Below are 20,223 nucleotides of genomic sequence, written 5' to 3' on the forward strand. Positions count from 1 at the left end.
GAATGTTACTAACAGAATTGATAAAGGGGAGCGGGTGGACATAGTATACTTGGATTTTCAGAAGGCTTTTGATGTCCCCCACAAGAGGTTGGTTAGCAAAATTAAAGCTCATGGGATAGGAGGTAATATACAGGCATGGATTAAGGATTGGTTAACAAGCAGAAAACAGAGAAGGAATGAATGAGTCATTCTCGCGTTGGCAGGCTGTGACTAGTGAGGTTCCGCAAGGATCAGTACTTGGGCCCCAGTTCACAAAATGTCAGTAATTTGGATGTGGGGACCAAATGTAATATTTCCAAGTTTGCCGATGAGACAAAACGAGGTGAAATGTGTGCTGTGGGGAGGATGCAAGGAGACTTCAAGAGGACTTTGACAGGCTAAGTGAGTGGGCAAGAATATAGCAGATAGAATATAATGTGGAAAAATGTGAGGTTATCCACTTTGGTAGGAGGAATAAATGTGCACAGTATTTCTTAAATAGAGATTAGAAAGTGTATATGTACAAAGGGACCTGGGTGTTGTCAATAAATGACTGAAAACTAACATGCATGTGCAGCAAGCAATTAGGAAGGCTAATGGTATGTTAGCCTTTGTTGCAAGATTGTTTGAGTACAGGAGTAGCGAAGTCTTGCTTCAATTGTATAGCACCTTGGTCAGTCTGCACCTTGAGTACTATGTGCAGTTTTGGTCCCCTCTCCTCAGGAAGGATATTATTGATGTAGGAGTGCAACAAAGGTTCACCAGACTTGTTTCTGGGATGGCGGGACTGTCCTATAAAGAGAGATTGGGGAAACTGGGCTTGTATTCTCTAGAGTTTCGAAGAATGAAAGGTGATCTCATTGAAACCTACAAAATACTTCAAGGGATAGACAGGGTAGATGCAGCTAAGATGTTTTCCCTGGTTGGGGAGTCCAGAACCAGGGGACACAATTTCAAAATAAACAGGAAGCCACTTTGGACAGAGATGAGGAGGAACCTCTTTGCTCAGAGGGCTGTGAATCTTTGGAATTCTCTACCCCAGAGGGCTGTGGAAGCTCAGTCATTGAGTATGTTTAAAGCAGAGATTGACAGATTCTAAATACAAATGATATAAAGGGATATGGGGAGTGTGTGGGGAAAAGGCATTGAAGTGGATGATCAGCCATGATTGTATTCAATGGCGGAGCAGGCTTGATGGGCTGAATGGCCTACTCCTGTTCCTATGTTCCTAAAGGCCAGCATCTCTGGTAATGTCGCACTCCCTCAGTCCTGCAATGGTAAGTTGTGTGCTCAAGTCCTTCGAGTGGGGTTGAAGATAAATGTGCTACCCACTGGGCCAAGCTGAGAGATGTGAGCAAGCGGGGGTAATGGTGTGGGGAGAAAGCAAGTGATCAGAGCCAGAGATGATCTTTAGTCTCTGTTTGAAGCCTCATTTGACAGATGGTAACACTGGAAATGGAGCACTCGGGAAGTGTCACTCTAGATTATGCATTCAAGTACTAGGAGTTAAAGCCGTCATATGTGAACTTCTGCAATCAGAAGTTCTACTCTGGAGTGAGGCTAGCAGCATGTGATGCATCGCCTGTGCCAATAACCTGCATGTAAAAACTGCCCAGTCAAATGGGGCAACTGAGGTCAGGAAACCTGGTGCAGAAATCACTGACTTTAAGAGAAGGTGGTGGGTCAGTAAAACAAGTTGACAAACATGATTTGAAAAATAGGTTTATTAATAAAATATTCTGTTTCAAACTGTATGTGTGATGAAACATTTTCTTTAAGGCAGTAAAATAGATAATCTGTATAATTTCTCTCAAACCATTTCAAACGAAGTTTGATCATTCGGACAAATATTGTCCTGATACTGCACCCATCAGTTTAAAAGCCATATAATTCACAGACAAAACATGTTAGCACACAGAAGGAATTATTCCCCCACAAGTTATTTTCTGTTAGTTTGACCCTGTCAATGATCCATCAAGATTAACCCAATCAATTTTGATGTATTTTTGAGAAAATGAGTTTAAAGGTTAGAGGTAGCATTCATTACCGTCTTTCACACTGCAGGAATGCATTCATACACCAAGGTTAGTGCCCCAGCAAAGCAGCTTTTACTTTCCTGTGACTGTCAAGTGAGCCCACCTGCTGCTGAAACCCTCATCCGTGTCTTTTGTCAGCTCAAGCCTCGATTATTCCAATATTCTGGCCGCCTCCCGTTTTCCACCCTCCGTAAATGTCAACTCATCCAAAGCTCTGCTACCTGTATCCTAACTCGCACCAAGTCCCATTCACCCATCATCCCCTCTGCTCTTCGGCTCCCGCTTGACAACTCAAAATTAAAATTCTCATCCTTTTTCTTTCAAATCTTTCCATGGCCTCATCCTTTCCTACCTCTGTAACTTCTACCAACCCTGCAGTCCTCTGCAATCTCTCTGCTCATCCAATTCGGGCCGCCTGCACATCCTCAATTTTAAGTGTGCCTTCAGCTGTTTAAGGCCTGAAGCTCTGCAGTTCCTTTCTTAAACCTCTCTGTCTCTCTACCCCACCCCTCTTCTAAGATGTTCCTTTAAAAATTACCTCTTTGACCAAGATTTTGGTCACCTGTCCTTCAGTCTCTACATGTCTCAGTGTCTTGTGTTTGATTACTCTCCAATGAAGAGCCTTGGGATGTTTAACTACATTAAAGATGCTATATAAATGCAAGTTGTTGTAAGCACACTGGGAGCAGCAGCAGTGGTTTCACACTTGAACTGCAGGTTTATGGCCCCAGTGTGAATGCAGCCTTTAGCAATTTGGGTTCTGAATTCTTACAGCCTTTTGCAGGCAGTGTTGTGAAGTCAGGGCATCACAGGTAGAAGAGTTGAGAACAGATTTGAACAGCTGCCTTAAATTAACTGTCCAAGCTCTCAGTCAACTCAAGATGTACTTGGTCTCAGTTTAAACCATCCTAAATCTGGATTGTTTGCATTCAGGTTTTTGGCTGGTAAATGGATTGATGATTCAGGCTGGTCAAGCATCATTCAGAATGCATCTGCTTTACCTTCAAAGGAATCTAACTATATACAAAGCAAGTTTAAAGTAGCAAAATATTTTGAGGAAGTTGGAATCAGACCCTCGCACGAGAATTGGATGATGAGTTATGAGTGGAGTCTCCAATAATCTATCTCATCTATATATTGTCCCTCAGCAACATCATCCGAAAACATAGCGCCAGTTTCCACATGTATGCTGATGACACCCAGCTCTACCTCACCGCCAGCGCTCTCGACCCAGTCACTGTGTAGCATGTTTGTCTGACATCCAGTCCTAGATGAGCAGAAATGCACCCCAAATAAATATTCGGGAACAGCAAAGCAATTGTCTTCGGTCTCCAAGACAAACTGCATTCCCCAGCCACCAACTCCATCCAGGCCTCTAACTGTTTGTAACCTTGGGGTCATAATTGACCGAGATGAGCTTCGTATCCTCTACATCACTAAGAATGCCTACTTCGTAATATCACTCGTCTCCGCCCCTGCCTCAGCTCATCTGCTGCTGAAACTCTTCATCTATGCTTTTGGTACTTCCAAACTCCTTCATTCCAACACTCTCCTGGCTGACCTCCCATCTTCCACCCTCAATAAACTTAAACTCTTCCAAAACTCTTCAGCCTGTATTCTAACTCACACCAAGTCCTGTTCACCCAACACCTCTGAGCTCGCTCAATTACATTAGCTCCCAGTTAAGCAACATCTAGCCTGGAATTCAAGTCAATCCATGGCCTAATCCCCTGCCCTTCCTATGTCTTATCTCCTCCAGCTCTAGAACCCTCTGAGAATGTTTCTCCAATTCTGACCTTTTGTGCATCCACACCTTCTCTTGCCCTAGCGTTGGTGGCTGTGCCTTTCGATATCTATCCTGAAACCTCTCCTTAAAACCTACCTGTTTAACCAAGCTATTCTCATCTGCCCTAATGTCTCTTCCTTTGGCTTGATGTCAGTTTTCATCTATGCTCTTGTGGAGTGCTTTGGGATGTTTTCCTATGTTAAAGGTGCTATAAAGATACAAGCTGTAGTTGGAAGGCATATAGCATGGGATTGGCTACAATAAGATGCAAAGCATTTAAAAAAAAAGACAGGCAAGGATACTGATGGTGACTTTCACTTTGTAACATGTTCCTTGGCCCCAGAAATGGTCACTGAATACACTGACTGGGGAGAGTGAAATGGTTTTTATAATGTATTGTATGATTCATCCTGAGAGTCTTGTAGTAAAACTGTTTTCACTTTGATAGTGAATGCCTGTTAAACAGAAAGAAAAGAAACATTGATTCACAGTGGTTCACAGAAGCATTTTAAATCCCAACAAGCTCTCAGCTAACAGCATAGGCCGTAGACCAACACCAGTCAGCTAGGTGATATGTCAGAACTTAGAAGTAAAGAAGTGGGTGTTAGCCATGGCTCGGTGGGTAACACCCTCAGCTCTGAGGCTGAAGACTTCTGGAGTGGGACTTGAACCCACAATTCAGGCTGACATTTCCAGTGCAGTATTGAGAGAGTGCTGCACTGTCTGAGGTGCTGTTTTTCAGATAAGACTTTAAACTAAGGCCCTGTCTACCCTTTCAGGTCGATGTAGAAAATCAAATGGCACTATTCCAAAAAGAGCAGGCAAGTTCTCCAATTTTTATCCCTAACCAATATCACTAGAACAGATTGCCTGGTCATTAGCTCATTGCTGCTGTGGTGTTTCCTAGGTTACAAAAGTGACTACACTTTAAAACACAACTGGTTGTAAAGCACTTTGGGGCAAAGGCTATGAAACGGAAGATCTTTGATTATATAAATATTAATATTGTGTGTGTGTGTCAGCTGTGTACACACTTGTGGGTGGATATTGAGGTGAATGTTCAAGCTTTGGCTTGGGAGCCCTGTCTCAGTTGCTTCTATATTTCTCACTTGCTGGCCTCTTGAGCATCTCTGATTTTAATCGCAATACCATTGGCAATCAAGGCCCCAAGCTCTGGAACTCCCTCCTTAAACCTCTCCGCCTATTACTTCTCTTTCCTCCTTTAAGAGGCTTGTTAAAACCTACCTCTGACCAAGCTTTTGCATGTGGCCTAATAGCTTATGTGGCTCGGTGCCACTTTTTGTTTGATAACACTCCTGTGAAGCACCTTGGGCATGTTAATGGTACTATATAAATACAAGTTGTTGTTTGTCCAGTTTGAATTTCATGATGCTGGAGGTTTGTGAAAGGACTTTTCTTAGCACAGTTGCCTTATTGGTGGAGAAATCCCAATTCGGAAACCACGAGCCCCGCGGCCTGTTTCTGTGCTGTAAATTCGAGGTAGTTGTAGACGGGTGATGTCGCTTCTCTCCCCTCTGTATAACCATGATAACCAACCAATTTTCCCTCAAATTTCCCTTCGCTGTGCTACACCCGTTTGTTACACTCTGTGGTCCCGTTAAGACGGACGTGTGCCTGCTTGTGGGCGGCCCATTTGTCCCCTGCGTGACATATTTCCGATTGCTGCATGGCTGTGCTCTGGTGCAGCTTAGAGGGAATGTTGTAACCACCCTTTGGACTTAGCAATGGGGCTAATCCCAAGGGTCCGGATTGGCTTCCGACAGTAACACAATAGATTTTCTGTATTCCCACCCCAGAGATTTACACCCTGTGAGTTTAGCCCTCAATCATCCAACCACTGAAAGGGAAATGGGAGGGAAATCACAGCAGTGCACAACCAGCCCTCCTGGCAAACTGACTGCCTGATTCCAATGGCGGATCAAAGCCAGCACCAGTAGACTGGATGCTCCTGACTGGGGTGGGGGTTGGGGGGAGATTTCTGCTGCACTCGGGTCAAAAATTACCAGGGAACAAAGGGGTTGCTGTCTCGCCGGAGGATTGGTCTGGAGTCTCCAGGAATAGATGATTAATCTCCAGAGCACTGCTGGGAGCAAAAACCCAGGAGAAATTAAAAAGATGTCTTTTTCTTTTCAGACATTAGTTATAAAGATATTGGCGATGTGAAATGCTGGACTAGTGATCCAGGGAACGTGAGATAAATTCCCACCATGGCAGTTTGGGAATTTGAGTTTGGTTTTAAAAAAATCTGGAAATAAAAAGCTGGTCTTGGTGAAAGTGACCATGAAGCTGTCGGATTGTCATAAAAACCCAACTGGTTCACTCATGTCTTTAGGGAAGGAAGCCTGCCGTTCTTACCTGGTCTAATCCAGGTCAACGTCGTTAAAAACAGATTTTTTGGTCAGTATCACATTGTTGTTTGTGGGAGCTTCCTGTGTGCAAATTGGCTGTTGTGTTTCCTGCATTACAACAGTGACTACACTTCAAAAGTACTTCATTGGCTGTGAAGGGCTTTGGGATGTCCTGAGGTGGTGAAAGGCGCTACAGAAATGCAAATCTTTCTAGATATGATTCCAGTCCTAATACCAACCCTGGTTAACTCTTTAATTGCCCTCTGAAGAGACCTCGCAAAGCATGTTGTTGCATCAAACCACTACCAGTGATTCAAGAACCGCTAATTCTTGGGGATGCCAGGGATGGGCAATAAATGCCAGCTGTGCCACATCCTGATAATTCATTGAAAAGAAAACTTTGAATACGTTACAGTTAAATGCTGGGGAGGAAACAACAGGGTAAGAAGCCTCTCCAATTAAGACTTTTTAGTTAGCTCCTAGATCAACGATTTTCTAACTTGGTAATGGCTGGGTGCCCAGGAGTGCCCAGTAAGCACGGATATGGGAAATAATTTGACACCCCTAGCTTTAGTGTAAGGAGTGAAGAAGCAAGAGATCCATGTGGGTGGGAAGGGAGAGGGGCAGGTTAGGGACCCTGGCAGAAATTGGGGCTCCCACTTACCAGGAATGAGATGTGTTCATGTGAGAGGTTTGAAGGGGCAGTATCAATGCAAACTTGGGATCCCAATCCCAGACGCATACACACAGTAACATTTACTTCAGTAATCTCATGATGCACTGTTTGGAGGAACTAACCCTCTACTTTAATTCATTCATGGGACGTGAGCGAAACTGGCAAGGCCAGCATTTATTGCCCATCCCTAATTGCCCTTGAGAAGGTGGTGGTGAGCTGCCTTCTTGAACCGCTGCAGTCCATGTGGGGTAGGTACACCCACAGTGCTGTTAGGAAGGGAGTTCCAGGATTTTGACCCAGTGACAGTGAAGGAACGGCGATATAGTTCCAAGTCAGGATGGTGTGTGGCTTGGAGGGGAACTTGCAGGTAGTGGTGTTTCCATGCTGCCCTTGTCCTTTTAGGTGGTAGAAGTCACGGGTTTGGAAGGTGCTGTCAAAAGAGCGTTGGTGCGTTGCTGCAGTGCATCTTGTAGATGGTACACACTGCTGCCACTGTGCGCCAGTGATGGAGGGAGTGAATGTTTAAGGTGATGGATGGGGTGTCAATCAAGTGGGCTGCTTTGTGCTTGATGGTGTCGAGCTTCTTGAGTGTTGTTGGAGCAACTACCAGCACCATGCCTACACTAAAAGAACAAGCCTGTCTTTCACAACCTCACTAATGTCCCAAAGTGCTTTATAGAGAATGAAGTATTTTTGATGTGTGGTCACTGTTGTAAAGTAGGGAACCATTACTGCAGCATGAAACAGCTTCACACCAACATTTTGTGAACCACCCTAAGAGATGGCTGAACTCTTGTAATCTTGATTATTTCAGACCACTTCTTACCTGAAAGTCCCTGATATATGTTAAGAAGAAGAAATTAAAGGTGAATGCAACCAGCCACTCACAAACTGCACTCGTCACGTGGTAACCATAGCCCTGGTGAGAAGGAACCGAGAGGCAACAGTTTAAAAAACATTTATTTAAACAATAACTAAAAAACACAAGCAAATGGAATTGATGAGTAGTCACCCAGAGGTTGCTGTTCTTGGTTATCAAGTGTGACTTACTCCAAAATCCAAATGTTAACTACAGCAAGGAAAGTTTTTTTTTAAAGGAAATTTCAGTGTTGCAATGATGCACCAGGTAGGTTTTGACTTTGCGTGAGAATATAAAATGTGTTTTACATCTCGCTGCAGTGATTTCAATGGAAATGGCCCCCACTCACCATAACCTGTTTTACACAATCACATAGTCAACATCTACCCCACCATGTCAAATCATATAGACAATAGGTCACGGATGTTGGACTGAGCATTTACAGAATAAACCATTCCCCGATTCACACTCTGGTATTAATCTCAGTTGTGTTCGAGTGCATTAAATGTAGGCTTGGGTCTCGTCACAGTGTCATAAGCATTGCAAGGTTCCTCCAGTGTCTCTCTCGGTGTCTAGTCCTTCTCAGCCCAGGGCCCCTCCTTTGTGCTTCCTACCCTGTCTATCCTGAGTCCTGCACTTGACCACCACCCCCTTAAGTGCTGCAGTTCCCTCCTCGCCCCCCTTGGTCCCGCGCGTCTCTCCCCACCCTACCCTTGGTCCCACGCGTCTCTTCTTCCCCCCCCCCCAGTCCCACACATCTCTCCCCAACCCCCCCACCGGTCCCGCGCATGTCTCCCGGTCCCTCCATGCGTTTCTCTCTCCCCCCGCCCTCCTCGATCCTGTGTCTTGTCATGGTCTTGTAGTTTTTCTTTTAGGGGCGGCACAGTGGCGCAGTGGTTAGCACCGCAGCCTCACAGCTCCAGCGACCCGGGTTCAATTCTGGGTACTGCCTGTGTGGAGTTTGCAAGTTCTCCCTGTGTCTGCGTGGGTTTCCTCCGGGTGCTCCGGTTTCCTCCCACATACCAAAAGACTTGCAGGTTGATAGGTTAATTGGTCATTATAAATTGCCCCGAGTATAGGTAGATGGTAGGGGAATATAGGGACAGGTGGGGATGTTTGGTAGTAATATGGGGTTAGTGTAGGATTAGTATAAATGGGTGGTTGATGGTCGGCACAGACTCGGTGGGCCGAAGGGCCTGTTTCAGTGCTGTATCTCTAAACTAAACTAAACTAAGAAGGTGTGCCTTTAAGGCTGGAAATTGAGCCGTACTGCTTTAAGAACCAGCAAGCCTCAGGAGTTAGAGAGAGTGCATTTTGGTTGCTGTTGGGTACAACCATATGGAGAGGGAACCAACCAGCTTCAGAGAATGCATCCTGGTTACCCAGCAACAGCTATTCAGGGACCCAGGACCGGATATACAAGGTTGCAATTATTTTTTGAACTGGCTTCTTAGTTGAAGACAGACTGCTCTAACAGGGAACGCAGAGAGACTGCTGGTGTTAGCATCTGAAAGAAGAGTTCTCAGCCATTTAAACTGAAGGAAGAGAATTTAGTCTGTTTCGTTATTTCTCAAAATTCGAAAAAAAAAAAGATCAAGTCAAAATGGAGATCTCTGATGATTTAAACTGAAGGAAGGGAAGTTAGACTGTGACAATCTTTATCCCTCTAAAACTCTAAAGTAAGATTGATTCTGTTGAAAGTGTTTGCAAGTTGCTAATTGTTGAAATCCATCGCTGGAGAAAGAAAGTATCACTTATTGCTAGAAGTAGACTACAGTTGAACCTTTTTTCGCGAGGCTGTGAGGACTTCAAGCAACATTGGACTGTAAATTTGCAAGGACTTTTATTTTTTCTATTTTAAATGTTGTTTATATCTTCATAGTGTTTAATTGGAAAAACTAAATTCTTAAAACAGTTAATTTGTTGATTTAAAGACACCTGATTTGGTTAGACTCATTTGGGGGTTAACAAAGAACAGTACAGCACAGGAACAGGCCATTCAGCCCTCCAAGCCTGCGCCGATCTTGATGCCTGCCTAAACTAAAATCTTCTGCACTTCCGGGGCCCATATCCCTCTATTCCCTTCCGATTCATGTATTTGTCAAGATGTCTCTTAAACGTTGCTATCGTATCTGCTTCCACCACCTCCCCTGGCAGCAAGCTCCAGGCACTCACCACCCTCTGTAAAAAAAAAAAAAAAACTTGCCTCGCAAATCCCCTCTAAACTATGCCCCTTGCACCTTAAACCTATGTCCCCTAGTAACTGACTCTTCCACCCTGGGAAAAAGCTTCTGACTATCCACTCTGTCCATGCCACTCATAACTTTGTAAACCTCTATCATGTCACCCCTCCACCTCCGTCGTTCCAGTGAAAACAATCCGTGTTTTGCCAACCTCCCCTCCTAGCTAATGCCCTCCAGACCAGGCAACATCCTGGTAAACCCCCTCTCCAAAGCCTCCACATCCTTCTGGTAGTGTGGCGACCAGAATTGCACGCAATATTCTAAGTGTGGCCTAACGAAGGTTCTGTACAGCTGCAACATGACTTGCCAATTTTTATACTCTATGCCCCGACCGATGAAGGCAAGCATGCCGTATGCCTTCTTGACTACCTTATCCACCTGCGTTGCCACTTTCAGTGACCTGTGGACCTGTACGCCCAGATCTCTCTGCCTGTCAATACTCCTAAGGGTTCTGCCATTTACTGTATACGTCCCACCTGCATTAGACCTTTCAAAATGCATTACCTCATATTTGTCCGGATTAAACTCCATCTGCCATTTCTCCGCCCAAGTCTCCAACCGATCTAAATCCTGCTGTATCCTCTGACAATCCTCATCATTATCCGCAACTCCACCAACCTTTGTGTCGTCCACAAACTTACTAATCAGACCAGCTACATTTTCCTCCAAATCATTTATATATACTACAAACAGCAAAGGTCCCAGCACTGATCCCTGCGGAACACCACTAGTCACATCCCTCCATTCAGAAAAACACCCTTCCACTGATATCCTCTGTCTTCTATGACAGAGCCAGTTCTGTATCCATCTTGCCAGCTGATCCCGTGTGACTTCAACTTTTGTACCAGTCTGCCATGCGGGACCTTGTCAAAGACTTTACTGAAGTCCATTTAGATAACATCCACTGCCCTTCCTTCATCAATCATTTCCGTCACTTCCTCAAAAAACTCAATCAAATTAGTAAGACACGACCTCCCCTTCACAAAACCATGCTGTCTCTCGCTAATAAGTTTGTTTGTTTCCAAATGAGAGTAAATCCTGTCCCGAAGAATCCTCTCCAATAGTTTCCCTACCACTGACGTAAGGTTCACCGGCCTATAATTTCCTGGATTATCCTTGCCACCCTTCTTAAACAAAGGAACAACATTGGCTATTCTCCAGTCCTCTGGGACCTCACCTGTAGCCATTGAGGATGCAAAGATTTCTGTCAAGGCCCCAGCAATTTCCTCCCTTGCCTCCCTCAGTATTCTGGGGTAGATCCCATCCGGCCCTGGGGACTTATCTACCTTAATGCTTTGCAAGACACCCAACACCACCTCTTTTTTGATAATGAGATGACTGAGACTATCTGCACTCCCTTCCCTAGGCTCATCATCCACCAAGTCCTTCTCTTTGGTGAATACTGATGCAAAGTACTCATTTAGCACCTCGCCCATTTCCTCTGGCTCCACACATAGTTTCCCATCTCTGTCCTTGAGTGGGCCAACCCTTTCCCTGGTTACCCTCTTGCTCTTTATATACGTATAAAAAGCCTTGGGATTTTCCTTAATCCTGTTTGCCAATGACTTTTCATGACCCCTTTTAGCCCTCCTAACTCCTTGCTTAAGTTCCTTCCTACTGTCTTTATATTCCTCAAGTGCTTCGTCTGTCCCCAGCCTTCCAGCCCTTACAAATGCTTCCTTTTTCTTTTTGACTAGGCTCACAATATCCCACATTATCCAAGCTTCCCGAAACTTTCCAAACTTGTCTTTCTTCCTCACAGGAACATGCTGGTCCTGGATTCTAATCAGCTGACGTTTGAAAGACTCCCACATGTCAGATGCTGATTTACCCTCAAACAGCCGCCCCCAATCTAAATTCTTCAGTTCCTGCCTAATATTATAATTAGCCTTCCCCCAATTTAGCACCTTCACCCGAGAACTACTCTTATCCTTATCCACAAGTACCTTAAAACTTATGGAATTATGGTCACTGCTCCCGAAATGCTCCCCCACTGAAGCTTCGACCACCTGGCCGGGCGCATCCCCAATACCAGGTCCAGAATGGCCCCATTCCTAATTGGACTATCTACATACTGTTTCAAGAAGCCCTCCTGGATGCTCCTCACAAATTCTGCCCCATCCAAGCTCCGAGCACTAAGTGAGTCCCAGTCAATATAGGTGAAGTTAAAATCACCCACAACCACAACCCTGTTACCTTTATATCTTTCCAAAATCTGTCTATATATCTGCTCCTCTACCTCCTGCTGGCTGTTGGGAGGCCTGTAGTAAACCTCCAACATCGTGACTGCACCCTTCCTATTCCTGAGCTCCACCCATATGGCCTCACTGCATGACCCCTCTGAGGTGTCCTCCCGTAGTACAGCTGTGATATTCTCCTTAACCAGTAATGCAACTCCCCCACTCCTTTTTACATCCCCCTCTATCCCGCCTGAAGCTTCTAAAGCCTGGAACATTTAGCTGCCAATCCAGCCCTTCCCTCAACCAAGTCTCTGTAATAGCAACAGCATCATATTTCCAAGTACTAATCCAAGCTCCAAGTTCATCTGCCTTACCTGTTATACTTCTCGCATTGAAACAAATGCACTTCAGACCACCAGTCCCGCTGTGCTCAGCAACATCTCCCTGCCTGCTCTTCCTCTTAGTCCTACTGGCCTTATTTACTATGTCCTCATTTATTTCACTAGCTGTCCTACTGCTCTGGTTCCTACCCCCCTGCCACACTAGTTTAAACCCTCCCGAGTGACGCTAGCAAACCTTGCAGCCAGGATATTAGAGCTCCTCCAGTTAATAGATGGTACAATTTGGCTGGGCCTTTAATTTGGAAAATTTTAAATGATATGTTAGGCAATCTGTGGAGGGACGGGATTGAATTAACAGTGCGTTTCTCCCACCACAATCAGAATTGTATATTTTGATTGGGAGCTTTGACTGGAGCGGTCGGTTGTAAAATTAATTGGGGGCTCGCTCGTGATTTGAATCACATTAATTGGGTTTCTCAGGATTTGAATCATATCTTAATTGGGGGCTTCCTCGCAGTTGAATCATATTTAATTTGGTGGCTCGCGTCTGGGATCAGAATCAGACTAATTTGTAGGCTTGCATTTGGAATCATAGTAATTACTCGTCTCTGGGATAACATATTTAAATTGCGTTTGGCATCATATTAATTGCTCTCAAGTCTGGGATCATATCAATTGGAAACCCAATTGCTGGGATCTAAATCTAACACCAATTACAAAGAAATTATTAAAAGGAACCAGGTCTCTTGTATAATAAGATTCAGGCTATACCATTGTAATGGCATTAGTGGTTATAGCAGAGTTTTTGGGAAAGCAGAATGTTTCCCTGAGTGACTTGATAACTTTAACAAAGACAAATTAAAAGAAATTAGGGTTGAAATTGAAATCAGGTGGCAAAAAGCAGAGATAAGTGACAGCCAAACATCTGGAATTAGTAGAAGATGATGATGATACAGATGAAGGGCAATACTAGGAACAAGAAAAGGAATATGAGAGACAAGAGGGCAGTAGGTCCGAGAGTAATGCAGTGGAATTGGCTAGGATTAAGTTAGAAATGAAAAAACTGGAGCTTCAACATGAAAAAAGAATTAATAAAACTTGAAATGAAAAAAGAGGAACGGGAGAAAGAGAGAGCATTTCAGAGAGACAGTGAAAGAAAAGAGAGGGAATTTAAGTTAAAAGAATCCCGGGAAAATTAGGGTCAGAAAGAATCTGAGTTTAGATCAGGAACCAGCAAGAAGTTGTTTAAATTTATACAGGCTGTTCCTAAGTTTGGGGAAAGGGACGTAGAGGCATTTTTCATATCTTTTGAAAAAATAGCCAAACAGATGAAATGGCCAAAAGAAAGCTGGACATTGCTCATGCAGGGCAGGCTGGTAGGCAGAGCTCATGAAGTTTATGCCATGCTTTCTGAAGAGGCTTCTGCAGATTTGAGAGTGGGGATAATGGTAAGTACTTCGACTGGCAGGATGTAACTAGTGGTGTCCCGCAGGGATCTGTGTTGGGGCCTCAATTATTCACATTATTCATTAACGACTTGGATGATGGCATAGTAAGTCATATATCCAAATTTGCTGATGATACAAAGTTAGGCGGCATTGTAGACAGTCTAGATGATAGCATAAAATTGCAAAGAGATATTGACAGACTAGGTGAATGGGCAAAACTGTGGCAGATGGATTTCAATGTGGGCAAGTGTGAGATTATCCATTTTGGACCAAAAAAGGATAGAGCAGGGTACTTTCTAAATGGGAATTCAAATTCAGTTAGTGATCAGGGACAACAGGGTGTGATTGCAAGTGAGGCAGGTAGGGGGATCCTGAGTTCAGGAGTGGAGGAGCCTCAGCCTTTGACCTTATCCAACAGGTACGAGATACTTGCTCCCTGTGTGGATGAGGAAAAGGGCTGCGGGGAGGATGAGCCAACTAACCATGGTGCAGAAGGCCATTCAAGAGGGGGGAGCAAAAAAACAAGTGGTAGTTATAGGAGATTCTATAATTATGAGAGGCATAGACAGGTTGGATAGCAAGAAGCTTTTTCCCAGAGTGGGGGATTCAATTACTAGGGGTCACGAGTTCAAAGTGAAAGGGGAAAAGTTTAGGGGGGATATGCGTGGAAAGTTCTTTACACAGAGGGTGGTGGGTGCCTGTAACACGTTGCCAGCGGAGGTGGTAGACGCGGGCACGATAGCGTCTTTTAAGATGTATCTGGACAGATACATGAATGGGCAGGAAGTAAAGAGATACAGACCCTTAGAAAATAGGCGACATATTTAGATAGAGGATCTGGATCGGCGCAGGCTTGGAGGGCCGAAGGGCCTGTTCCTGTGCTGTAATTTTCTTTGTTCTTTGTTCTAGGGGAATAGATAGTATCCTTTGCAAGCCGGATCGGGAGTCCCGCATGGTGTGTTGCCTGCCCGGTGTCAGGGTGCAGGACATCTCTGACCAGCTTGAAAGGATATTGGAGCGGGAGGGGGAGGATCCAGTTGTTGTGGTCCACGTTGGGACTAACAACATAGGCAAGGCTAGGATGGAGGACCTGTTTGGGGATTATAAAGCACTAGGAGCGAAATTAAGGAACAGGTCCTCGAGGGTCATAATCTCCGGATTACTGCCCGAGCCACGTGCAAATTGGCTTAGGGATAAGAATATTAGGGAAGTAAACATGTGGCTAAGGGAGTGGTGTGGGAAAGAGGGGTTCCATTTCATGGGGCATTGGCATCAGTTTTGGAACCGGGGGGATCTGTACCGATGGGACGGTCTCCACCTGAACCGATCTGGAACCAGTGTTCTAGAGAAACAGATAAATCGGGTGGTCTCTAGGACTTTAAACTAGTGAGTCGGGGGGAAGGGAAAGGGAAAACGACAGGGAGTATGATGATAAATAAAAAGGTAAGCAGCAGGCTAACGTGTGCAGGAGGGTTTAAGTTCAAGGCAGACTATGAAAGAAGCAGAAAGGAAGGTTAACTCAGGATTTATTATTAGAGATGTTGGAAATCATGAGGGTAAGAAAGCTAGCATAAAGGCACTTTACCTGAATGCTCGTAGCATTCGTAACAAGGTTGATGAGTTAACGACACAAATCATCGCGAATGAAAATGATTTGGTAGCCATTACGGAGACATGGTTACAGGTTGGTCACGACTGGGAGTTAAATATCCAGGGGTACCAGACTATTCGGAAGGACAGACAGGAAGGTAAGGGAGGTGGTGTAGCTCTGATATTCAAGGACGACATCAGGGCGGTGCTGAGAGATGATATAGGTTCTATGGAGAATGAGGTTGAATCCATTTGGGTGGAAATTAGAAACTCTAAGAAGAAAAAGTCATTGATAGGCGTAGTCTATAGGCCACCAAATAATATCACATTGGGGCGGGCAATAAACAAAGAAATAACTATTGCCTATAAAAATGGTACGGCAATTATCATGGGGGATTTTAATCTACATGTGGATTGATCGAACCAGCTCAGTCAGGGTAGCCTTGAGGAGGAGTTCGTTGAGTGTATCCGTGATAGTTTTCTTGAACAGTATGTAATGGAACAGACGAGGGAGCAAGCTATCCTAGATCTAGTCCTGTGTAATGAGACAGGAATAATTAATGACCTCATAGTTAGGGATCCTCTTGGAAGGAGTGATCACAGTATGGTTGAATTTAGAATACAGATGGAGAGTGTGAAGATAAAATCCAATACCAGGGTCCTGTGCTTGAACAAGGGGGACTACAATAGAATGAGGGAGGACTTGGCTAAAGTGGACTGGAAACAAAGATTTTACGGTGGGACAGTTGACGAGCAGTGGAGGACTTTCAAAGCAATTTTTCAAAGTGTTCAGCAAAAGTATATTCCAGTGAAAAGGAAGGACTGGAAGAAAAGGGGTAATCTGCCATGGGTGTCTCAGGAAATAAGGGAGGCTATCAAATTGAAAGAGAAGGCTTACAAAGTGGCCAAAAGCAGCATGAAACTAGAAGATTGGGAAAACTTTAAAGGTCAACAGAAAGCTACAAAAAGAGCTATAAAGAAAAGTAAGATAGAACATGAGAAAAAACTAGCACAGAATATAAAGACAGATAGCAAAAGTTTCTATAAATATATAAAACAAAAAAGAGTGGCTAAAGTAAACGTTGGTCCTTTAGAGGATGAGAAGGGGAATTTAGTTATGGGATATGATGAAATGGCTGAGGCATTGAACAGGTATTTTGTATCGGTCTTCACAGTGGAGGACATTAATAACATGCCAGTAATTGACAAAGAGACGAACGTAGGTGAGGACCTGGAAACAATCATTATTACGGAAGAGGTAGTGTTGGGCAAGCTAATGGAGCTAAGGATTGATAAGTCTCCTGGCCCTGATGGAATGCATCCCAGGGTACTAAAAGAGATGGCGGTAGAAATAGCAGGTGCACTGATGGTAATTTTCCAAAATTCGCTGGACTCTGGGGTAGTCCCAGCTGATTGGAAAACAGCAGATGTGATGCCACTGTTTAAAAAGGGAGGTAGACAAAGGATGGGGAATTATAGACCGGTTAACTTAACCTCTGTAGTGGGGAAGATGCTTGAGTCTATTATCAAGGAAGAAATAGGGCATCTCGATAGAAATTGTCCCTTTAGGCAGACGCAGCATGGGTTCATGAAGGGCAGGTCAGCTTGACAAATCTTTTGGAATTCTATGATGACATTACGAGCAAGGTGGACAATGGGGACCCAGTGGATGTGGTGTACCTAGATTTCCAAAAGGCCTTCGACAAGGTGCCGCACAAGAGGCTGCTGCATAAGATAAGGAGGCATGGCGTTAGGGGTAAAGTATTAGCATGGATAAAGGATTGGTTGACTAACAGGAAGCAGAGAGTGGGGATAAATGAGTGCTATTCTGGGTGGCAATCAGTCACTAGTGGTGTGCCTCAGGGATTGGTGTTGGGACCGCAATTATTTACAATTTATATAGGTGATTTGGAGTTGGGGACCACGTGTAGGGTGTCAAAGTTTGAAGAAGACACTAAGATGAGTGGCAGAGAAAAATGTGCAGATGACTCTGAAACTTTGCAGAGGAACATAGATACATTGAGTGAGTGGGCAAAGGTCTGGCAGATGGAATACAATGTTAATAAATGTGAAGTCATTTATTTCGGTAGGAGTAACAGTAAAAAGGATTATTACTTGAATGGTAAAAAGTTGCAGCATGCTGCTATGCAGAGGGACCTGGGTGTCCTTGTGCATGAATCGCAGAAGGTTGGTCTGCATGTACAGCAAGTAATTAGGAAGGCAAATGGAATTTTGTCCTTCATTGCTAAAGGGATTGAGTTTAAAAGCAGAGAGGTTATGTTGCAGCTGTATAAGGTACTGGTGAGGCCGCACCTGGAGTACTGTGTGCAGTTTTGGTCTCCTTACTTGAGAAAGGATATACTGGCACTGGAGAGGGTGCAGAGGAGGTTCACTAGGTTGATTCCGGAGTTGAGGGGGTTGGCTTATGAGGAGAGACTGAGTAGATTGGGATTATATTCATTGGAGTTCAGAAAAATGAGGGGGGATCTTATAGAAACATATAAAATCATGAAGGGAATAAAGATACAAGTAGAAAGGATGTTTCCACTGGCAGGTGAAGCTAGGACAAGAGGGCATAGCCTCAAGATCAGAGGGAGCAGATTTAGGACTTAATTGAGAAGGAACTTCTTCACCCAGAGAGTTGTTAATCTTTGGAATTCCTTGCCCAGTGAAGTAGTTGACGCTTCTTCAGTAAACGTCTTTAAAGCTAAGGTAGATATCCTTTTGAACAATAAAGGAATTAAGGGATGCGGTGGGAGCGTGGGTAAGTGGATCTGAGTCCACGAAAAGATCAGCCATGATCTTATTGAATGGCAGAGCAGGCTCGAGGGGCCGGACGACCTACTCCTGCTCCTAGTTCTTATGATCTTATGAAATGGAGACCACCTCATAGACCTATTGATGAAGACTGGACAGTTGTTGAACAGATAGTGGTACCACCTAAATATCACCAAGGATTATTAAGGTTAGCACACAAGATTTCTTTTGTAGGACATAGGGGAATTCGAAAGACCAAATCACACATAAGCAAACATTATTACTGGCCAGGTCTTACAAAGGATGTGAGACAATTTAGTAGACATGTTTTCATTTCATAGGTATTTCAGTCAATAGCTGTAATCTAACTTGCACCACTTTGGAGCTCATTAATCGAATTAACTATAAGATTCATTAGGTGAAACAGGATTTCAATACCAATAAATTATTTTTCTCCACAAGTAGTGAGATTTAAACAATTCCTAAAATGGCAAAGACAAGCCTAATTCATGTAATTTCTCCTCCCTCCCAAACCCCAGTGCACCCCACCCCCCAACACCCCAGTGCTCTCTCCCCTAATCTAAGTGCCTCTTTCTCTGCCCTGATCCCAGTGCCCCCCCCCAACCCCTGATCCCAGTGCTCCCCCACACCCCAGATCCCAGTGCGCTCTCTCCTAATCTAAGTGCCTCTTTCTCTTCCCTGATCCCAGTGGCCCCCCCACACCCCTGATCCCAGTGCTCCTCTCCCTCCCTTGATCCCGCTACTCCCTCTCTCTCCCAATCCCACTGCCCCTCCACTCCTCTCCCTGTCTTGACTCCTCAGTGTTGTGCTGTTGGGGTTTTGCTATATAGCCCACAGGAGAAGGTAAAACATTTGCTTTAAGTTTATTGGCCCTCAGTTATCTAGTGCAGGAATCAGTTTAGAAACTTTCAGTGAGCTAATTTCTAACCATGGTTTACAAAGCAGGCAAGCTGAAGCTGCGGTCTTGCCCATGCATGAGAAATTATTATTGTTTGTGGCTTTTAAAGGTTTGTTTGCACAGAATTCTAGATTAACAGCAACCTGAGTTTGATAGAATGCAAGTAACTGTCAGACTGAAGTTTGCTAACTAAGCTCGTACTGTGTTACACTTTCTGCCTCACTTGTCAATTAGTGCAGCATCCGACAGCCTCTGCCAAAAACTCTGCTCTGACCTTTCAGATTGGACACAAGTAGCAATCGCCTGCCCAGCCCCGCCCAAGCATTCATTTTAACCGCTGATGTGGAAAGGGAGTAATTTGTTTCAAAAGTGGGACTATTATCATAGAATGGTTACAGCACAGAAGGAGGCCATTCAGCCTGTCACATTCATGCTGGCTCTCTGCAAGAGCAACTCAGTGAGTCCAACTCTCCTGCCCTTTTCCCATTGCCTTGCAAATCTTTTCTCTCCAGATATCCAGTTCTCTTTTGAAAGCCTTGATTGAACCTGCCTCCACCACACTCTCAGACAGTGCATTCCAGATCCTAAACACTCACTGAACCTGCCTCCGCCACACTCTAAGGCAGTGCATTCCAGATCCTAAAAACTCACTCAACCTGCCTCCACCGCACTCTAAGGCAGTGCATTCCAGATCCTAAACACTCACTGAACCTGCCTCCACCACACTCTCAGACAGTGCATTCCAGATCCTAAACACTCACTGAACCTGCCTCCACCGCACTCTAAGGCAGTGCATTCCAGATCCTAAACACTCACTGAACCTGCCTCCACCACACTCTCAGACAGTGCATTCCAGATCCTAAACACTCGCTGTGTGAAAAAGTTTTTCCCCAACTCACCATTGCTTCTTTTGCCAATCACCTTAAATCTGTGCCCTATTGTTCTCGACCCTTCCACCAATGGGAGCAGTGTCTCCCTATCAACTCTGTCCAGACCCTCATGATTTTGAATACCTCAATCAAATCTCCTCACAGCCTTCT

The 20,223-nt window shown here is 44.5% G+C and overlaps 1 protein-coding gene across 3 annotated transcripts in view; it reads right to left on the bottom strand.

Annotated features, from left to right (window-relative positions):
- Positions 1-1,685: 1,685 nt before the first annotated feature.
- The window catches only part of dram1 (DNA-damage regulated autophagy modulator 1), a 39,390-nt gene continuing 20,852 nt past the window's right edge, over positions 1,686-20,223 (bottom strand). For all 3 annotated transcript variants that reach the window (XR_010976808.1, XM_068050150.1, XM_068050149.1), the window contains 2 exons: positions 7,673-7,765; positions 1,686-4,256 (listed from right to left, as the gene is read on the bottom strand). Coding sequence is in view for 2 of the 3 variants with exons in the window: in XM_068050150.1 (XP_067906251.1) it covers positions 4,188-4,256; positions 7,673-7,765 (162 nt within the window). In the remaining variant the exon portion in view is untranslated. The remainder of the gene's footprint in view (positions 4,257-7,672; positions 7,766-20,223) is intronic.

Source organism: Heterodontus francisci, chromosome 18 (assembly GCF_036365525.1).
Source record: "Heterodontus francisci isolate sHetFra1 chromosome 18, sHetFra1.hap1, whole genome shotgun sequence".
Taxonomy (NCBI): domain Eukaryota; kingdom Metazoa; phylum Chordata; class Chondrichthyes; order Heterodontiformes; family Heterodontidae; genus Heterodontus; species Heterodontus francisci.